Source organism: Myxocyprinus asiaticus, chromosome 20 (assembly GCF_019703515.2).
Source record: "Myxocyprinus asiaticus isolate MX2 ecotype Aquarium Trade chromosome 20, UBuf_Myxa_2, whole genome shotgun sequence".
NCBI lineage: Eukaryota > Metazoa > Chordata > Actinopteri > Cypriniformes > Catostomidae > Myxocyprinus > Myxocyprinus asiaticus.
Window position 1 is genome coordinate 32311996 of NC_059363.1, and position 21515 is coordinate 32333510.

A 21515-nucleotide genomic window follows, 5' to 3' on the forward strand; every position below is an offset into this window, starting at 1 on the left:
ACACACAACTATAGCTCATCAAATCCATTATGTTATGAATGCTCCATCATGGCAGTGTGTTAGCAGCAATCATCAGTGTGTCTTGGTCCCTCCTTCATGACACACACACACACACACACACACACTCATATGTTGGGCATTGTCCTCAACTACACTTGAGCACATTCTCCAGCACTCACATACATTATAGCAGCTTATAGTCACTTCTGTCTGAATTGTTTTCTGATCAAAATGTAACACTGTATAATGAGAGCAACCAACTGATAAAACAGAATACAGCAGCACAGAATAAATACCTAAAATACCATTTGTGTTAATTCACAAATTAAACAAACTGATAACTCATGGGTAGGTGTGGGGCTGTGTAAAAATATTGATTTTTCTTCCTAAATCCCAAGAACAATCTTTAACTCTATGTGGCAACTCTCTACAATGTGAGTAAATCACTCACTTATATGACCAAATTTCGTGATATGTGACTAAAAATATCTGTGATTTGCCACTGGCTGGTAAATGGTCAGAATTCACTCACCAGTGATTAAGTAGTATAGTGGCGAAGAAGTTCAGTGCCAAGATCCTTTTACTGCGTGTTGAGATGTAATGTGTGTCCAAAGATCAGATCCATGCAATCCATTTGTTATTGATAATGTCTCTTTTAATATCCTTAAGTTCTTTGTAGTCAGTTGTTGAGCAAAAACAACAAAAAATACACATTTAATTCTAATCACACATAGCGCGGATGCAGTAAAGAAGCCATGTGACTCTTGTCACACTCTTATTAATGTGCGCTCAACTTTTATTAAAGTACAGTTTTAGCACGTGTTTTACAAATCAATGTAAATACTTGTAAATAGTACAAATTATGCATGTAAACAATAAACATGTTACAATATATATATACTGTATATATAAAATACATTACATTTATTGATGTCTGGGGGAGAATTTAATTCGTATGTACAGTGGGGGAAATAAGTATTGAACGCGTCAAATTGTTTTTCAGTAAATATATTTTTAATGAGGCTATTCACATGAAATTTTCACCAGACATCAGTATTACCTCAAGAAATCCGCAAATGTAAAGAATTCACAACATTAAAGTCCATAAATAAAGTTATGTGTAATAAAGTGGAATGACACAGGAAAAAAGTATTGAACACGCTAACTGAAATGTATTTAATCCTTAGTGGAGAAGCCCTTATTTGTAATGACAGCTTCAAGACGCTTCCTGTATGAAGAAATTAATCGGCCGCAGTATTCAGGTGTGATTTTGGCCCATTCTTCTAAACATATTGTCTTTAAATCTTGAAGATTCCAGGGGGCCCTCTTGTGAACCTTGATCTTTAGCTCTTTCCAAAAATGTTCAATTGGATTCAAATCAGGTGATTGACTGGGCCATTCAAACACCTTGATTTGTTTTCTCTGAAACCAATTGAGAGTTTCCTTTGCTGTATGCTTTGGATCGTTGTCCTGCCGGAAGGTCCACCCACATCTCATCTTCATCGTCCTGGTGGATGGCAGCAGATTCTTCTCAAGAATCTCCCGGTAAAGGGCTCCATTCATCGTTCCTTCAATTATATGAAGTCTGCCAGTACCATGCGATGAAAAACAGCCCCACACCATGATGCTTTCACCTCCAAACTTCACTGTTGGTATAGTGTTTTTAGGGTGATGTGCAGTGCCATTTCTTCTCCAAACATGGTGTGTAGTATGACAGCCAAAAAGTTCAATTTTGCTCTCGTCTGACCAGACTTCACAGACTACACGAGCTTCGACATGCCTTTTCTTTTGTAATGGAGTCTTGCACGGTGAGCGTGCATAGAGGCCATGGCGGTGGAGTGCACTGCCTATTGTTTTCTCTGTGACGAAGGTACCTGCTGCCTCCAAGTGTTTCTGGAGCTCTTTCCGAGTGGTCCTTGGCTCTTGGGCTACTCTTCTGACTATTCTTCTGACTCTCTGGTCAGAAATCTTGTGAGGAGCTCCTGTGCGTGGCCGGTTGATGATGGAGTGATGTTGCTTCCACTTGCGGATAATGGCCCCAATGGTGCTTACTGGAAGATTCAGAACTTTTGAAATACGTCTGTATCCGATTCCATCAATATGTTTCGCAACAATAAGGTTGCAAAGGTCTTGGGAGAGCTCTTTGCTTTTACCCATCATGAGACGTTTCTTGTGTGACACCTTGGTAACGAAAAGCCTTTTTATAGACCATCAATTTACTAACCCAGTTGATATTAATTTGCACAGATAGGAGGTATAATTACTTTCTAACTACTTACGGATTTCAGCTGGTTCCTTGCCTTACCTTGCCTTGGAGAACTGCTTTTTCTTAGTGTGTTCAATACTTTTTTCCTGTGTCGTTCCACTTTATTACACATAACTTTATTTATGGACTTTAATGTTGTGAATTCTTTACATTTGCGGATTTCTTGAGTTAATACTGATATCTGGTGAAAATTTCATGTGAATTGCCTCATTAAAAATAAATTTACTGAAACAAATGTTGACGCATTCACTTTAACTTAACTTGAACATTAAACTAAAATACACCCATATAATTTAATTTAATCGAAACGAGAGCTTGTGAATAGTAATCAAATCGAATCAGGTAATCTGTATAAATACCTAGCCTTAGGTAGGTGAGTCTTTAAAAAAGTTAGTGAGTCATTTGTTTGTGAATCAAACTACACTGGTTATGCTGTATGTTTTTGTGTGCAGCCAGCAAAGACAAAACAAAATTAATAGACACATTGTCTATTAAAAGTCTTTGTATTATTTCACAGTACCCAGTATTCTCATCACATTCCAACCTGATCTAATTATTATTCGTAGCTATTTGTAAATAATATTTAAACATACATTTACTGAAACATACAATATGGACATATTAACAGCATCTCAAATGTAAACATCTTTACATATTTACAGCTTTAGAAACGTAAAATATTTACAAATCTTTTATGTTATAAATATATTTGTATAGTTACATTTTTACTATTTTATAGATATTTGAAATCCCTTAACCATACCCCTATCCCTTAACATAACCATGTTAAATAAATGTTCTGTGATGGCATTGTACGTGTGCTAGAACCACACTTTATGTGAGAATACATATGAATACTAATGAGATCACATTCAAACTGCAAACTCACAACTCAGTTAAAATATAGTTTCAGTGGCAGCGCACAGCAATATAGGACACACTGCACCATCATTGACAGAATCCATCTGAATTGTTTTCTGAATGTAATAATTTATCATTTATAATAGAATGTAATTTTGTTTAACTACTTAATAACACTGTATTATTAGAACAGTAGACTTGCATATTAATATAACATATGAATGACATTTTAATTAAATTACAAATAATAACATTGTGTAATTTAATCATTTAAATTTCACAGAAGTAAGAAGGCGTGGTGTGTAATGAATTGTGTGTTCAAAAATATTGTTTAGCCACAGTATTCACTTTGTAGACATGTATTCTCACAATTTCACCATTTCTTTCTCTTTTTCTGTCTTGTTCTCTGTGAGTCTTTCTCTCTACCACCCCCAACCCCCCCCCCCACCTACACACACACACACACACACCTTTCCTCCCTCTCTCAGCTCAGAAAATTATTGATCAGAGAGGCCCTTCTATGGATCACAGATTTTATGAAATGTGTGTGTGTTTGCACTCAGAGCTAAAGACAGTATGTACAACAAACATGGACACACACAGACACTGTCACATGATAGTCTCATGCTACTATGTTGGCAGTGTGCTTTTTTCACCATACTCTCTCCCTCTCTCTCCTTTCACACACAGTTTCATCAGGAACACAAGCAGATCTCATTCATTCCTGTTGTGTTATTGTAATGATTACAGTCAGAACAGATTATTACAGATCTGTGTGTGTGCATGTATTCATGTAGATCTGTGTTTATGCTAGAATAACAGACTATAAAGACAGAGTGGTGTGTGTGTGTGTGTGTGTGTGTGTGTGTGTGTTTGTGTTTGTGTGCAAATGCTGATGCTGTAAGCACATTTATGCCAGAGTGTTGGCTGTGGTCCAAGCTGAAATCTGATTCTTGTGAATGTTTCCCTCCCACAAGCCTCAGGGAAGTGTTTACTGAGAGAGAGAGTGTGTGTATTTGTATGTGTGTGTGTAAATGTTTCTATCCTGCAGTGTCAATAAGAGATACTGCAGGAGTGTGTGTGTTTATGCGAGACCGGCTGTGAGTATGCAATGCTTGAGTTGATTTGCAGGTGTGCCTATGAGTTTGCCTGCATGTGTGTGTGTGGCCATGTGACAACTGTATGTGTGAAAAATTTTCCTGACCTGTTACAGCTTGTCGATGCTTCATGGCCAAATGGTTCAGCACACACACACACACACACACACACACACACACACACACACACAAATATCTCAGCCAACATGTGCATGTTGTAGATTTAGAGAATAGCAGAAAAAAGGCTCTTGTTAACTAACTTGTCATACTAGTAAATACTGTCTAAGACACACAGACACAATTTCATCTTAATTACACAAACGGCAGAAAAAATAGTCAGTGTGAAAAAATGACAACATAACATGGTAGACTCAGATTTGCAGACAGATGAAGCTCTGTGTGAATGTTTGTGTGTGGTTTTAAAAGGCAGCAGGACTGGTTCGTATGACTAATGATCTCCTGTAAATGAATAATTGCTGTTTTTCATTCACGCTCCCCCTCCTTACACACACTCTCAGGCAGACACACACACCTTAGAGATAATGGCAGAAGAGCACGTAAATCACCTCTGTGTCTGAAACACATCCTTACACTGAGAGAGAGAGAGAGAGAGAGAGAGAGAGAGTTGTATAGTGTCTTTGTGAAAGAGACAGTGAGAAGAAAAGGAGTTGAGCGAGATGGAGAGACAGAGAGAGAGAGAGAGAGAGAGAGAGAGAGAGAGGTGGAGGTTGTATAGATAATCAGAGAGAGGGAGGGAGAGAGTGAAAGACTGAGAAAGAGATGTTGGTAGCATAGCAACTCAAAGCAGGTCTTTTTTCTGTCCTCTCTATTCTCTCTCTCTCTCTCTCTCTCTCTCTCACACACACACACACACACACTCAGATGATCTTGACCAATGACAGCATGTGTCCCTGCAATGCATTATATTTTAGGACTTTTTTCTCCTTCTGTGGACTGTCAGGCATACACACATACGGGTGCATCACTATGCTTAATAATGTGTGAAGTTTGCTATTCCGGGGGAAACTTGAGGAAGGTTAACGGGGTGAACAGACTCTCCCAGGACTAGGACATATTCTACTTTCTTATATCTCTTTAAGTCTATATCAGATCTTCATTCATAAAGGCAAAACACAAAGTGATCCCATTTTGGCTGTCTAGAAAGAGCTTTCTATCTAGACAGCATTTCTGGGAATCATAAACAGGATTAAATGTTGTATGTGCCTAAGATGCCCAAAAACTTTTTCAAGTTTAACAAGGCTGAATTAAACATTCAAAACGAGTATGGCCAAATATTCTGAACAATGTTCAAAACTATGATGCCAATAAACGCTGAATCGAACATTCAGACACTCCTAGAACAGACAAAATTGCTCATTGTGGCTGTGTTTCAAAACTTAGGGAGCTTTCAACTTTAGACAGCATTTTTAAGCATCATAGGCAGGATTGTCTGTTGTACATGCCTATGATGCCCATAAATGTTGAATTGAACATTCCATCGCAACCTATAACCTATGCTAAATCAAACATTCAAATGTTCAAATCAAACTTTTTAATGCACCTTTGTACAGGAATCAAACGGACAAAATTAACATGGACAAAATTGCTGCTCAAATGTTCAAAAATGCCTCTGATGCCCTAAAATGCTGAATCAACAATTCAAACATCATATAGGCCTAAAGCCCAAAGATACTTCGGTCAGACGCAGACACTCAAATCTCGTCATCAGAAGAGTGCTCGAGCACTGAATGCACACAGCCCGATTTTTCGAACCGCTCGTCTTTAACTGTGCAGAATGCGCATGGAATTATTTGCACTAATTAGTGTGTCCACAAGGTGGCAGCACTCACATATTAGCCGTTGAAGATGTAATCGCCGCTAAACATCAGGAAATGAAGGTAAAAACGACAACAGTGGATGTGCAAGTCAAGAGCGCGTGTGTGAGGAGGTCAGGAGATACTTGCATTTGTATAGCTCGAGTCTGAAGGAATGTAAAGACATCCTTATGGGTCTAAACTCCTGAAAAGAAATAGTCCAGTGTCTCAAAGCAGTCGTAGCGTGCATGCACCAACCGCCTGTGGATACACGCACAGTTATATGGAGTATACTTTGACAGGCTCGTGTTTGACTGTATGCAGACGCTGAGCGTTCGCGTCAAAGTGGAAGTATACCTAAGCCTTAAAACACCCAAAAATGCCATGTTGGTAGGCATCTCACAAGGTTTTGAAATACAGCTCATATGCTGCTGCATTACCAGAACTGCTGGATTCATCCTGTTCTCCTTGCATCCTGGATTCCACATGGACCGCAGATGATGTGCAGAGATACTCCACCTCTTTATTTACCTTACTTGGTTATGTTTTGTACTACAAAAATCCATTATGAATTACTGTGAGTGGGGCATGATTAGTGCTGAATTTATAGTGGGTTTCTGTTTGTGTGATTTAGAGATTCAGATCTGTCACACATTGAGTCATATTGTCATGCTGCTTGGCTCATTGCAGAGGTTGAGTGAGTTTTAATTTAGTCTGACTCAGTTATGAGTCAGGCAAGGGCTTATGACGCTGTGATGACTCTCTGTAAGACAAATATCACTGTAGTCAGACTTCCAGAATACAAATTAAAATATGTATAATGTCTGGTTTGAGCTGGAGTGATGTGGACAGGAACTTTCTTGTGTGTGGTCAATTGAGTAAGTGTGTGGTCGAAAATATTCAGCTGAAAATATCTTCTTTGAACATGTAGGCACACTAGCCGCATGTTTTTATAATCCATTTCATTTCTGTTTCATGTTGTGTGAGTATGTGTAAGCGTACATGTGGTTACATGTGGTTGTTTTAATTTAGTATGCTGTTAGTGTGTTGACATTTGTTTCTAATTCATAAGATTTATCAACTTTGAATCATCTATTAATTAGCTGCATCAATCAGTTTAATTGTGAACATACTGTATTTGATCTGCGAATGCGAGTGTGCGTGCACACCTGTGTTTCCGTAAATAGATCCACAATCTTCCAACCCTTTCTCTCTTTCTCACTCTGTGTTAGGTGTGTGTGCACTGGGACGGAGAGCAGTGTGCGGAGGGGAAGTGGAGGAGACTCAGAGAGGAATGTGAGGTGGTTTTGTTGGAGCAGGAACTTGTCTGGGCTGCCAGAAGAACCAGCACCAACAACAGCAGCGCACATGAGAAGAAAAGCTTGCAACCTGCCCTGGTGAGTCCACAAAACCCCCTCACTGCCACTTCTACCTGTCTCCAAAGGACTTTTCATGGACATGAATATTGCTCAAAAATGGCAAGAGCTTTCTTAAAGCAGCAAGCTCCAATCTGATTTCCTGGCTTTACGTAATTTCTGAGAGTCAGGATACAGAGGTTTTATCAGTCTGCTAGGAGACAAAGTTGTGCTTACGAGGGTTGAGGCTCCGAAAATAAGTGCTTCTAAGAATTAACTAGTCACTGGATTTGCCGATGTTGGTAAGGTTTGTGGCTATGCATCTGAAAGATATTCAAGAGTTTTGTTTGAGACACTTAGTAGCAAGTAAACTAATGATCCATTTGCACAACTGGACATTCTGCTATGTTTTTAGTTACATCGGATTTTGTTCATTTTGATTTAATTCACTGGTTTGTTCAGTGACCATTTCTGGAGACCATTTCTTCTAGAGATAGACCGAGATATCGGTTTTACCGATTAATCGGTGCAGATAGTTGCTTTTTTGGAATTATCAGGTTATTTTGGGGATTTTGGTTGAACAATAAACTGCATCTGGGATTTTATGCAATTAGGACTCTTTGTCTGTGCTCGTCAAAGTAAGGAAATAATAATAATTTTTTTGACATTCTATAAATCAATTTGAAAAACTATCGGCTGATTAATCGGTTATCGGCCTTTCCTCCACCTTAGTTATCGTATCAGCAAAATCCACTATCGGTTAACCTCTCATTTCTACTGCAGTAGGTGGTGACAATGGACCTTCTTTTATGTTATGAGTGAGTCTTTCAATCATTGACTCAACTGATTTGTTAAAAAACACTGTTTTTTTCGTTCAACACCAAAACAATGGAAGTAAATGAGAACGATTAATTCACGTAAAAAATTGTTCGAAAAGACTAATTTGTTTACAAACAAAAACCACATGTTTACAACAATGTATTGAGAGTAGTGCAGAGTGTGCTTGATGCTTTGGTTTCTTTTGGAACTATTGTCACTGGCATAAAAGAAATGCACAAATTAGCAGTCCAATTTTTGTCTGAAATGTAAGCGATTTCATATTATTTACTTTTTTGTCAAACTGTTTTATAAAAGCAGCAGTGCACTTGCAGTTATGCTGTTGTTCTGCATGTCAGTACAACTGTGATATTCAGAACAATAGCACTCTTGCTCATGTGATATTGCTTGAAAATCAAAAGCTGGGTCACGATACAACAATATTGCCATTCTTTATAAGTGTAATGGATCTAATGTCACAGTAGTCATCTCCTTCTTACAGACTTACTCTGAGTGATGGTCAAACTCTACCCCCCAAAACTGAAATTGTAAAAAAAAAAAAAAGAATAGAATTGTAAGGTAATATCACCGCACATTTTTCCCCGCACCTAAACATCACTGAAAAAGTGATCTGTGGTTGCTCACTTTACGTGTTAGTCAGACAACCTGTTTCTATGTTTTTAGCTGCAATGTGGACAAGACTTTATGCCAGTAGTCAAATATCTGGTTTCACGAGGCTACCTGTGTCTAGACATGCATGTATGAATGTGAAACTGATAAAGTCACTCAGAATGAATGAAGCTGATGCGGTTTTGTTTTGATATCTGGTTTTCCACTGCAGGAGACTGACTGGCTGATGTGTCCTGTTTTCATCATCCAAACTGCTGGTAGACTGAAACATTAGCTGCTGCCTGTGTCATACAGATTTAAAAAAATATTTTTCCAGTTGGTAGATCAAAGACTTCTCAGGCTCCTGACAATCATTTGTGCCACTGCAGGCTCGCACACTAGAATTGTGCATCTTACTTACGCAACCTCATTTATGATGACATGTTACCATGGCTGCATTCATATATCAGTTGAACCGCACCAGAGTTTGTTTGGAAGCGACCCACTATTCAGGGGGTCTCGGTCCGCTTGTTTGGTGTGCACCAAGGTTCGGATGGCAGCGTTCACACTTGTTCAAATGAACCGCACTAACAGAGCAATCGCACCAGAGTTCGTTTTATTCAAACTAAACCTGCCAAGTGTGAACACCCCCTAAATCTCCTAAAAAAGGAATGCTATCCACATTTTTGTTATAGCTCTCTATGCCAACTAATGTCTGATTATTGTTCATTTTTATTTCTTTTAGGAAAAATATAGAGACAAAGTTGATATTTAAATGAAATTTAACCAATAACCAATAGCCTAACTTCATTATGTCTCCTATGATAGCAAGCTTTGAGCAATAAAAATTTCCTCTGGGTTGAAACACAGCCACATACACATGCTGGTTTTCTTCTCTAACTCTCTCTCTCTGTCTCTCTCTCTCTCTCTCTCTCTCTCTCTCATACACACACACGCACACACACAGAGATCTGCTGGTGACTTTCTCTGCTGTAGATTATCACTGAGTCAGCAGCCGTGTTCCATCATAGCGACCTACACTTACACACACAAACTCACACACATACACACCATCTTTTCCATTATTTTCTCCCTTTATCATTTTTTTATTGTATTTTCTCACTAGCCCTATTTACTCTATCACTGTCTGTCTTTCTTTGTCAAAAATTAACACGGCATATATGTCAATGTACTTGTCAGAGAAAGTGAGATAAGAAGAGACAGGAAGAGAGGGAGAGAGACAGATGCTCACTCAATGGAATGAAAGCCAGTTGATGTGTGTGACTGTCAGACAGACGATTAGCACAGCATTGTGTGTGTGTGTGTGTGTGTGTGTGTGTGTGTGTGTGTAGGGTGGGGGGTGGGGGGGGTGAGACTGTGAATGTGTTGAGAAGGGGAGGGGAAACCGATTATGCATTTGTGCATTTTTGTGTGTGCGTGTTTGTCTGCGTGTGTGAAATTTGTAGGTGCTGAGAGACAGCTTTGACCTTTACTGTCTGTTGAGACTATGAAAAAAAAAGAGACCAGTGTTTTTACAAGAACGAGATTTGAGAGGATTCGAGGAAATGAGAGGAGGAGCACGAGAGAGCGAGAGAGAGTGATTATCACTACTTTTAGATTAACCATAAAGTTTACCATTGATATGATTTGAGAGAAATTAAAGGTGGCATATTCTACACTTTTGCAGTGTTTTAACAGTTCTGATTGTAAATGGCCTCTGTTATAATTGGCTAACCTTAGTTCACACGGGCTATGCTTCCACAGCTATGCTGTGTATGTTTGTGTGATTGATCTTTGTCCTTTGTGTTATGATGAATCTTGTAATGCTATGTTTATTTTTAATTGGTTTAATTGTACAGCACTTTGGTCAACAGTTGTTGTTTTTTTTAAATGTGCTTTATAAATAAATGTGACTGACTTCCATCCAGATTGCGTATTTAATTTATGCGAAACATTACAATATTGCAAAAACAATTTGCAAATAAAGCAGCGTTTCCGTCCAATGTGTTTGAGAGATCAAAATCGTCACTGCTGGGGAAACTATAGCCACGGTGGCTCTTTTATTACATTTCATAAATTACTCACGGTTTAGAGGGAGCAGACAAAACACTCTGAAGAACTTCATGTTTGCTAACGATGTCTGGGAGCGACAGTTCTAGGAGGTAGACTAATAGTAGCCAATCATTTTGATGGCAGGTGTAATGAATTGCTTATGTGTGTGCGCTATGTTTGTTCCTCTATCCTTATGACTTCCCACGCAGATCTATTTCTTTATGTGTGTTGCACTAAAAGTGTCAATATGGGTTTTTAGAATGGCAGTTTTTGGATTAAAATAAGTAAAATAAGGTCTGTGTTAAACATTAAGAATAGAAACTTGGACGTTTGGTTCTACAACACTGATAACACACAGGCATACCTCAAAAGTGAATTTTGAAGCCGCATTGAAGCAACATACTTTAAACACCACACACAGCGGCTTCAAAATTCACATTTGAGGAATGACTGTGTGTAATTTATGTTGTACAACAAAATGTTCACGTAACTTCAAGGAATGTTTTCCATAGACCTTATTTTAGTCATAATTCCAAAACTGCCATGGCGAATTAGCCTTCAGGGTTCACCTACAAATCGACGTCACGGCTGAACAGCTCTATTAGTCTGCTGGTTAGTCCAGTTATGAGCAAATTGTTTAGTCACATGACTTTTTGAGGCAAAATTAATTTTTTATGTGCATCTGTATTTCTATGTAAATTATATAGGAATATAGTTTCTATTGTTTCCATTATAGTTTATGCACGTCTTCTTGACAAATAAAAAAGTTATCCAAGAGCGTATACATTGTTTTTAATGTGCAATTTGGAGATTTCCTTCCAGCATTTATATACAGTATCCCAAAATTTGAATAAAAATACGTTGATGCAAACCCAGCTACTGTCATTTATCAGGGTGCACCTCATGTTACAATACTCATCACAATATTTCACAATTCAATACTTCGTGATGCATCACGTAATAATAATTGTGTTGTAATTGAAACTGTGCCAAATGCATGATAGAGTGATCCTCTGTGGAATCAGTTTTAATCTCAGTTTAGTCTCAGTTTACTGCACATGTCTCTGACTGCACAGTGAAATGAGGGTTTCAGAGTTTCTTCTCAGCTAGACAACCTGCTTCAAGAACTGTAAGAAATGGGGCCTGGGTAGCTCTGCGAGTAAAGACGCTGACTACCACCCCTGGAGTTCGCAAGTTCGAATTCCAGGGCTTGCTGAGTGACTCCAGCCAGGTCTCCTAAGCAACCAAATTGGCCCGGATGCTAGGGAAGGTAGAGTCACATGGGGTAACTTCCTCGTAGTCGCTATAATGTGGTTCGCTCTCGGTGGGGCGCGTGGTGAGTTGTGTGTGGATGCCGCGGTGGATGGCATGAAGCCTCCACACATGCTATGTCTCCGCGGTAACGTGCTCAACAAGCCACATGATAAGATGCTCAGGTTGCCGGTCTCAGATGCAAAGGCAACTGAGATTCGTCCTCCGCCACCCGGATTGAGGCGAGTCACTACGCCACCACGTGGACTTAGAGTGCATTGGGAAATGGGCATACCAAATTGGGGAGAAAAGGGGAGAAAAAAAAAAAGGAACTGTAGGAAATGATATAAACACACATAAATAAAAGTACCTTAATACAAGTTTCAAAAATATTGTGTTGAAAAAGATTGCGATATGTCAGTGTGACAGTATTGGCACCGCCCTAATGTTAACTTGACTTCACCATTTACTGACTCCGCACCCCTCTATCTACCTGTACACTCACTACTTTAGCTTTATGTGCCCTCCAGAAGATTGCGATCAGTGGGTGAGCAACACCATGTGGTGCCATCTCATAGAGACACAAAATAGATTTTCCTTCCAGTTTCTCGCTGGTGGAATGATCTTCCGGACTCCACCCGACCTGCTAATTCCCTAACAATTTTTGGGAAACATCTTAAGACGTATCTCTTCTGTTAGCACCTGATCCGACACCCGAGTCTTTTTTTTACTATCAATCTCCACTTTCACGTACTTTTTGTTTTTTGTTTTTGGCGATTCGCATTCTTTGTGCATATCACCACCTACTGGACAAGGAGGAGAATTTATAGGATTTAAATATTGATCTGTTTCTCACCCTCATTTATCATATTGCTTCTGAAGACATGGATTAAACCACTGGAGATGTATGGATTACTTTTATGCTGCCTTTATGTGCTTTTTTGAGCTTCAAAGTTTTGGTACCCATTCACTTGCATTGTGAGGACCAACAGAGCTGAGATATTCTTCTAAAAATAATTTGTGTTCAGTAGAAGAAAGAAAGTCATGCACATCTGGGATGGCATGAAGGTGAGTAAATGATGAGACAGTTTTCATTTTTGGGTGAACTATCACTTTAAATTGCTTTAGATTAATTTGGCATTTTGGCAGCTTAGTTTTCATAAATGGTCTGGGTGGATTGAGAAAACGTTTTGAGCATTAGTATTGTGTCAACAGTGCATCAAACTTTATTTAAAGGAAAATCCTGTTTTCTGTTTTAAAAGAATAAAGATATAATATTATATAATACAATAGAGTTTATAAAGACAAGAGTTTGTAAGCACAGGAGCAAGTGTCAATCTGTAATCTGAATACTGGCGCACAAATAAAGCCTCCTGCTTTCATAAGCATCAAAGACAACCTCACCTAGACAGTATTACCTAGAGAGCACACACTCTATGCGTTCGCATTTGTGTAGCTGTGATTTCATGGATTGGACATTTAGCATGCGTTTCATGTGAGAGAATGACATCAGTCTTGTTTCATTTCCAAAGGGACTTTCTACAGCGGTGCCTGTATTTGAACAGAGAGAGAGAGAGATAGAGAGAGAGAGAGAGAGAGACTGATGCACTACAGAAGGAAAGCAGTCACTCTTTCTTTTCAATAGTCATTTCATTTTATTCACTCTCTACCTTCCTCGCATAGTACACAATAGAGCGATCTGTCTCTCGCTGCACTTCATCTGTTTGAAGGTAGTTCAAATAGACAATTTTGTGCATATATGTGTGTGTGTTGCGTGTTTATACACAGCTGTAGAGTTGTGTTGAGTTACCTTGGACTTTACTCTCAAAGTCATATTTATGTACCAGCTGCAGAGCTTACATTACTCCATGACCCCACAGAATAACAGGTCAACCGAGTGTGTGTGTGTGTGCAGATCTGTGTGTGCAGAAATTTATTTCTCTGGGTGTTTGTGGTTTCTCCCTCTCTCGATGGTGTTGGTTTCTCACTCTATGAATGTTGTTGGCACACACACACACACACACACACACACACACACACACACACACACACACATGCATGCATAAACAGTGTGATGAATCGTACTAGTTGTTCATTAGAAAAGAAATGTTTTACTCTGTTTCATCTTATCCTTGTTTGTGTGTGTGTGATTTGTACTTGCCTATAACGTGTATGTGTGAGACTGAGGCCTAGGCAGGACTCTATTTTTATGTGCGTGTTTATGTGTGTGTATGTGAGTGTGAGTGTGAGTGTGAGACCCCAGCCCCCTTGCCTGTTCTTGGCACTTTGCCTGTAACACCCTAAACACATGTGACATCTACCAGCAGGGCTCCCTCTCTCTCTCTCTCTCTCTTCACACTCACTAATTCTCTCTCTCTCTCACACACACATTCAAACACACACATTCATCCTTGCTGCTTTGTTTACATATGTGTCTGTACTCTGCTCTGTGTTTGCAACACTTCCTCAAACACACATGCTCTCTCTCTCTCTCTCTCTCTCTCTCTCTCTCTCTCTCTCTCTCTCTCTCTCTCTCTCTCGCTCTCTCTCTGTCTCTCTGTCTCTCTGTCAGTGATAGATCAGTTCATTCTACACAGTCTGTGTTAATAGCAGGCAGTTAAATTGATTCAGGTTAAGAGATTATAAGACTGTATGTGTGTTTGTAAGCAGTCAGCAGAAATGATGTCATAATTTAAGAAGAGGCAGGACCACACACACACACACACACACACACACACACACTGATGTGCTAGTTTGCTATGTTTGTTTGTGTTTTGATTGCTTACACTCAGAGCGTGTGTGCGGGAGGAAACAAGCACACATACAGTACATGCACAATGTCACCCTCACATGCTCATTTTTCCCAAATCTCATTTTAATGAATAACAGTGGCTTTGAAAAAGCCACAGAAGAGACATTAATCTCAGACATCGAGGGTTCAGTTCCTCATCAAAAACTGAATTTATTCTGATTCCACAGAAATGAATCTGATGAGATTCGGATCAGAGGATAAATATGGTTCTCATTTTTTCTGCTTTCCTCTCATGTGGGCATCCTGTCCTGTCCTTGGAGGGTGGACAGGTTTTGGATACCTCTTTTTTTTTTTTTATGAAAGTCTGGCTGGGTTTTAAAACCCTCAGCTGCCTATCTAAACAGCCTTTTTGGCCATCATTGGTGTATTTGAAGCTTCAAATACAGTTTTAGGTGTTATAGTTTGGATTGAACCAGTTCTTATTCATTTTTAAAAAAATACCAGAATCGTATGATTTTCAAGACCTTTGGTTCTGGTAACGGTTCTTCAATGTGTGTTTCCTGCAGTGCTATTCAGTGGCTGCCCCACAACTGAACCTACAGCATGAACACAGCACGACCAGTGTTGCCCGATTCCATAAAGAATTACTTTTTTTATATATATATACAGCACGAAATGCACAGTATGGGCAGTGTAGTCCTATTTTTGTGTCCGTAGGCTTCATTTGCACCTGCCATTAAAATGGATTTTCGGTGATCGGATTGTAATCAGATATAACTTATCCACATTAAATGCCAGGTGTAAATGCATTGTGATCGGATCAATGGAACCACATTCCCCTTGTGAATGGATCTCTATCCGTTCACAGTGGAGACGCATTTTGACTGCAAGGTGTAAATGCAGTCTATCTAAAGAATATCCAAAAACTGGATATGGATATGTAACGCATGGTAATGCTGAGTGTAAAAGAGGCCTTATGAGCCCGTTCTTTTTAGAGACTCTGACTTCGGTTATGTCCAGCTTAAAATGAACCTTACTGAAGAACTGTAATTGTCTTCTTTTTGCAATAATTGTATTACATTTATCTCTGATTTGTTATATCTGCTCTGTTGAAATATGAAATAATTTTATCATTTGGTTACAGACTGCTGAGAGGGCAATACAGTAAATTAAATTAAATAGTATTTCTTATTTCCTAATATTTCTTCATCAAAAGTAAGAGTCTTTAATGAATCCATTAAAGAATCGGAATTGTTAAGAGGAATCAGAATCGGGACCAACCGCAATAAATTCCTTTCGATTCCCATCCCTATTATAAACTCAGCAAAAAAAGAAACGTCCCTTTTTCAGTACACTGTATTTTAAAGATAATTTTGTAAAAATCCAAATAACTTTACAGATCTTTATTGTAAAGGGTTTAAACAATGTTTTCCTTGCTTGTTCAATGAACCATAAGCAATTAATGAACACGCACCTGTGGAACGGTCGTTAAGACACTAACAGCTTACAGATGGTAGGCAATTAAGGTCACAGTTATAAAAACTTAGTACACTAAAGACACCTTTCTACTGACTCTGAAAAACACCAAAGAAAGATGCCCAGGGTCCCTGCTCATCTGCGTGTAAGTGCCTTAAGCATGCTGCATGGAGGCATGAGGACTGCAGATGTGGCCAGGGCAATAAATTGCAATGTCTGTACTGTGAGACGCCTAAGACAGCACTACAGGGAGACAGGAAGGACAGCTGATCGACCTCGCAGTGGCAGACCACGTGTAACAACACCTGCACAGGATCGGTACATCCGAATATCACACTTGCAGAACAGGTGCAGGATGGCAACATCAAATGCCCGAGTTACACCAGGAACACACAATCTCTCCATCAGTGCTCAGACTGTCCGCAATAGGCTGAGAGAGGCTGGACTGAGGGCTTGTAGGCCTGTTTTAGGGCTGATCCTTACCAGACATCACCGACAATAACATTGCCTATGGGCACAAACCCACCTTCGCTGGACCAGACAGGACTGGCAAAAAGTGCTCTTCACTGACGAGTCGCGGTTTTGTCTCACCAGGGGTGATGGTCAGACTCGTGTATATCGTAGAAGGAATGAGTGTTACACTGAGGCCTGTACTCTGGAGCGGGATCGATTTGGAGGTGGAGGGTCCATCATGGTCTGGGGCGGTGTGTCACAGCATCATCGGACTGAGCTTGTTGTCATTGTAGGCAATCTCAACACTGTGCATTACAGGGAAGACATCCTCCTCCCTCATGTGGTACCCTTCCTGTTGGCTCATCCTGATATGACCCTCCAGCATGACAATGCCACCAGCCATACTGCTCGTTCTGTGCATGATTTCCTGCAAGACTGGAATGTCAGTGTTCTGCCATGGCCAGAGAAGAGCCCGGATCTCAATCCCATTGAGCCCATCTGGGACCTGTTGGATAGGAGGGTGAGGGCTTGGGCCATTCCCCCCCAGAAATATCCGGGAACTTGCAAGTGTCTTGGTGGAAGAGTGGGGTAACATCTCACAGCATGAACTGGCAAATCTGGTGCAGTCCATGAGGAGGAGATGCACTGCAGTAATTAATGCAGCTGGTGGTCACACCAAATACTGACTGTTACTTTTGATTTTGAGCCCCCCCCCCCCCCCCCTTTGTTCAGGGACACATTATTCCATTTCTGTTAGTCAGATATCTGTGAAACTTGTTCAGTTTATGTCTTAGTTGTTGAATCTTTTTTAATGTTCATATAAATATTTACACATGTTAAGTCTGCTGAAAATAAAAGCATTTTAAAGTGAGAGGACATTTCTTTTTTGCTGAGTTTAGTTGTAGGTGTTTGAACGTTTGACTCAAACATTTGATTGCTCAGTTTAGCTGTTCTGGGCATCATAGATGCATTCAAATATTCAATTCAAACATTTGAATGTTTGATTCAGCTGTTCTGGCCATCACAGGCAGCTCACTCCGTTTTGAGACACAGCTTGTGTCTCTTCTGGGCTATCAGTCTTAGCCAGATAAACCTCTAATGATTCTCTCACTTACTGTTACAGTTATTCATATGCACACACACATACACACACACTCACTCATTCACTCACTGTTTTAGCTGCCAAATGACTAATCAGTTCTGTGACTCAGTCAGGAAGTGACTCCATTACTATGGGGGTGTGTGTATGTCTCTGTGTGTGAGAGAGGATGCGTTTGAATTTCTAACTCATTTGATCATTAAATTGAAAGCGTCTTTCTCTGTCCTTCTTTCCTGTTTTGTGTCTGAATCTTCCATACTATGCAAAAAACAACACAAACAAGAACATGACAGCACACATACACAAACACACACATACAAATCTGCACTGTAGTTGTGGCTGTATGTCCATGTTGTCATTAGCAACATTAGTTAAGCCTGTGATTTGGTGCTTTACTTGTGGAGGTAATAAGTGATTTATGTGCTCGTGTGTGTGTTTAACCGGTATCTAGAGAGACACATTTGACCTAGATCCACAGTAGAAAGCCAGGTTCTGTGTATGTGTCACAGAAAAGTTCACATACAATGTTCTGTTTATGGCTGGCATGTTTTTGTGTATACTTAACAACCACAGTGTGTGTGTGTGTGTGTGTTGTTTTTTACTTGTGTGTGTACAGCAGAGCAAATGTCAAATCTGCCAGCCATAAATAGAAAATGTAAACATACATGTTTACATTTTCTATTTATGGCTGGCAGATTTGTTTTTTATGTGGACATAATTATCGCAAGTCAGCTGTGTGTGTGTGTGTGTGGGCAGGTTTAAGTGGTTTACGAGGACTTTTTTTTAGGTTACAAACTGGTAATTACAAGGGTATTATGCTATAAATGTGGTTTATGAGGACATTTCTAGTGTCCCCATAATTCAAATCACTTAAAAAACATACTAAACTATGTTATAATGCAGAAGGTTTTTTGTGAGGGTTAGGTTTAGGGGTAGGGTTAGGGTTAGGGGATAGAATCTATAGTTCGTACAGTATAAAAATCATTATGTCTATGGAGAGACCTCATAAGGATAGCCGCATCAACATGTGTGTGTGGGAGAGTGGGTTGTTTCTGTGGAAGTGCATTCATTGATACTCACTCAGCTTGACATAAATTTACCCGCCACACAGACACTCACACACACAAAATCTTTTTCACTCTTTCCTTGTCTTTCTGTTACTCGCTCTCTCTCACACACAGGCTGAAACACACACTGAGGCACTGTCTGGCTGTTGGCTGTGTGACAGCCACTTGGTGAGCCAAAACAAAGAGAGTTCTGACACACACACTCACACAAATGGAGTGAGAGAGAGAGAGAGAGAGAGAGAGAGTGAGAGAAAAAGAGATGGAGAGAGAAAAGCTTAAGAGATGAACTTTTCCATCCTTTTCTTTTCTTTGTGTACTCTGTAAGATCTCTGAGGACTGAACTTCATTTAATGTCGTTTTTTCTCTGTGTATGTGGATGAGATTGTGAGTAATTGTCATAAAACAGAGAAAGTGTGAGGTTCAACATTTACAATGTCATACATTTAAGACAATTCCCTGAACATGTTTTTGGTGCTTGCTTATCGGTCTTTTTTCGTTTTTAGGTAAAGATTGAAACTTGTGGTGTCACAATAAGCACCAAGGCCTCATTAAAGCTAATTCCAAAACAAACTGAGGCTACATAATTTCACAACTGTGCCGTGAGTCATAGCCAGAGGGAGCTGTGTTTTTCATACGTTTAATAGCAGCACTGGAAGGGAGCGCTCAGCTCATGGTCACATACTCGAAAAAATATCAGATCATAATCGTCCGAAGTCTAATCAAATGTCAGAGATTTAAATATGATTTCAAACTTTTCTCAACAGATTATCCCATGACCAAACTATCCACATTAATTTTTTTGCTTTTTCTCACTAAAATGATTGTTATACAGTTCAGAGTGTTAGCTACTGTTGGGTATCATTATAGGTATCATTAAATTGCTTTAAACAAACAATGCAATTCTGCTATGCAGGGTTTCTGAGGGTTTAGAGAGATTGCTGCTGATCTTTACTAAATATAGCTCTTTGACAAATTAAGTCTTCAATCAAATGTTTCCCTTAAAATATTTGATATTTGAGGTTTCCACACCAAAATCAGAACCATTCGAATGCAGTCTGGTGGGTACTAAAAAGAAAGTATTAAGTGAACATTTCTTCATCAGAAATTCCAAGCAGGGACAGTTCTTCATTCAGAACTGCACTCTTGCCAAGGGGGAAAAAACAGACAAGAAAGGTCACGTTTACCCAGAGGGAAGCAGAGAACGGAGCAGGACAACTCAGACATACTCTCTTCCTTACTGTGAAACATTTAGGAGCACTTGAGGACTGGTCCAACCCCAGAGGAAAATGTTTTTGCTCTCAGGTTTTTCTCCAAAAATCCCTTAGAATAATTTAAAAACAGACACAAATAAATCAATTGTAAGAGTATAGAGTAGAACTATAGAATTATGGTATAACTCTAATAATTTCAGCCTGGTCTCATAAAATCACATTACTATTCCTACATTTTTGCTAAACTCGTTGTACGTATTGCGGCAGTTTCCTGGTGAAATGAATACTAGATGCTCTACAACTACAATGACTTTTATTCCCTTTCACACAAATCACTGGTAAAATGGCAGATTATCAGTTTATTAACATTAACTTTTCACCCTGTTCCTCCAACAATACTATCCTATGAAATCCAAACACCATAGTGCATGACTTCTAAGGCGATACATTTTAATGTTGGCATTACATTATTAAATTCATTAACAAGCTTGTTTGAGCATGATCAAATTGTGTGGTAGCTCAACTGAAAGAGCGTTGCACTTGCGATGCACAAAACTGGAGTCCTGAAGAGCAAGTGAGTCGACACAAGAGCCGGAACTGTCATAGAAGCACCACAAAATGACCTGGTTGCTTTAGCGATTGCATTTTTTAGCACCATGAAGTGGACATTTCACAGTGGAAATGCCGCAATACATGTAAGGAACCACGTAATATAATTTTTCAAAAAAATTAGTCACGTAATCTTCATGAGATCAGGCTCAATAATTTGGTCTTTGAGGAATTTCAATAGAAATGTTTGGGTTGACATTTTGAAATCTCAGACCTTTGATTGCAGACTTTGGTATCTTGGCAAATCTCAGGAGTAAAGCATGAGACTTAAACGAAAGTCTCCATTTGTTCTTGATTTAATCTCATTGCTGTCAAGGTGAAACAACTGAAATAATAAATTTTATAAATAAAAATTTTCTTTCCTTGGGTTGAGCACTACAGTCGTTGTACACTAGAATTAAAAGATATACAGTATATTGTTAACAGAAGGAATGAGCTGCAATTGCAGAATGATCTTACAGTGAAATCGGAAACAGTAGGTTGACTTTTCTTTAGGTAAAATTGGTCTATGCTTACTGAAATTCGCCACTGCCCCCAGTGGCCAAAACGGTAAGTGTTGTTGGGCGTATGGGCAAGTGTGAGCTCCATTTTCCGGGTGTAATGTAGAGGGGCGACAAAAGCGAGTTGTGAAGTGAGTTGTTTTCAACTGTACAGGCAGTTATACAGGGAAGAGGAATGCATGTTTTATAAACTGTATCCCCCAACCCAAACCCCAAACCTAAACATA

The 21515-nt window shown here is 39.4% G+C and overlaps 1 protein-coding gene across 1 annotated transcript in view; it reads left to right on the forward strand.

Moving 5' to 3' along the window:
• Positions 1-21515, forward strand: part of jmjd1ca (jumonji domain containing 1Ca) — a 100981-nt gene that overhangs the window by 8236 nt on the left and 71230 nt on the right. Inside the window, exon 2 of the mRNA XM_051646753.1 lies at positions 7271-7435. Coding sequence (XP_051502713.1) covers positions 7271-7435 — 165 coding nt within the window. The remainder of the gene's footprint in view (positions 1-7270; positions 7436-21515) is intronic.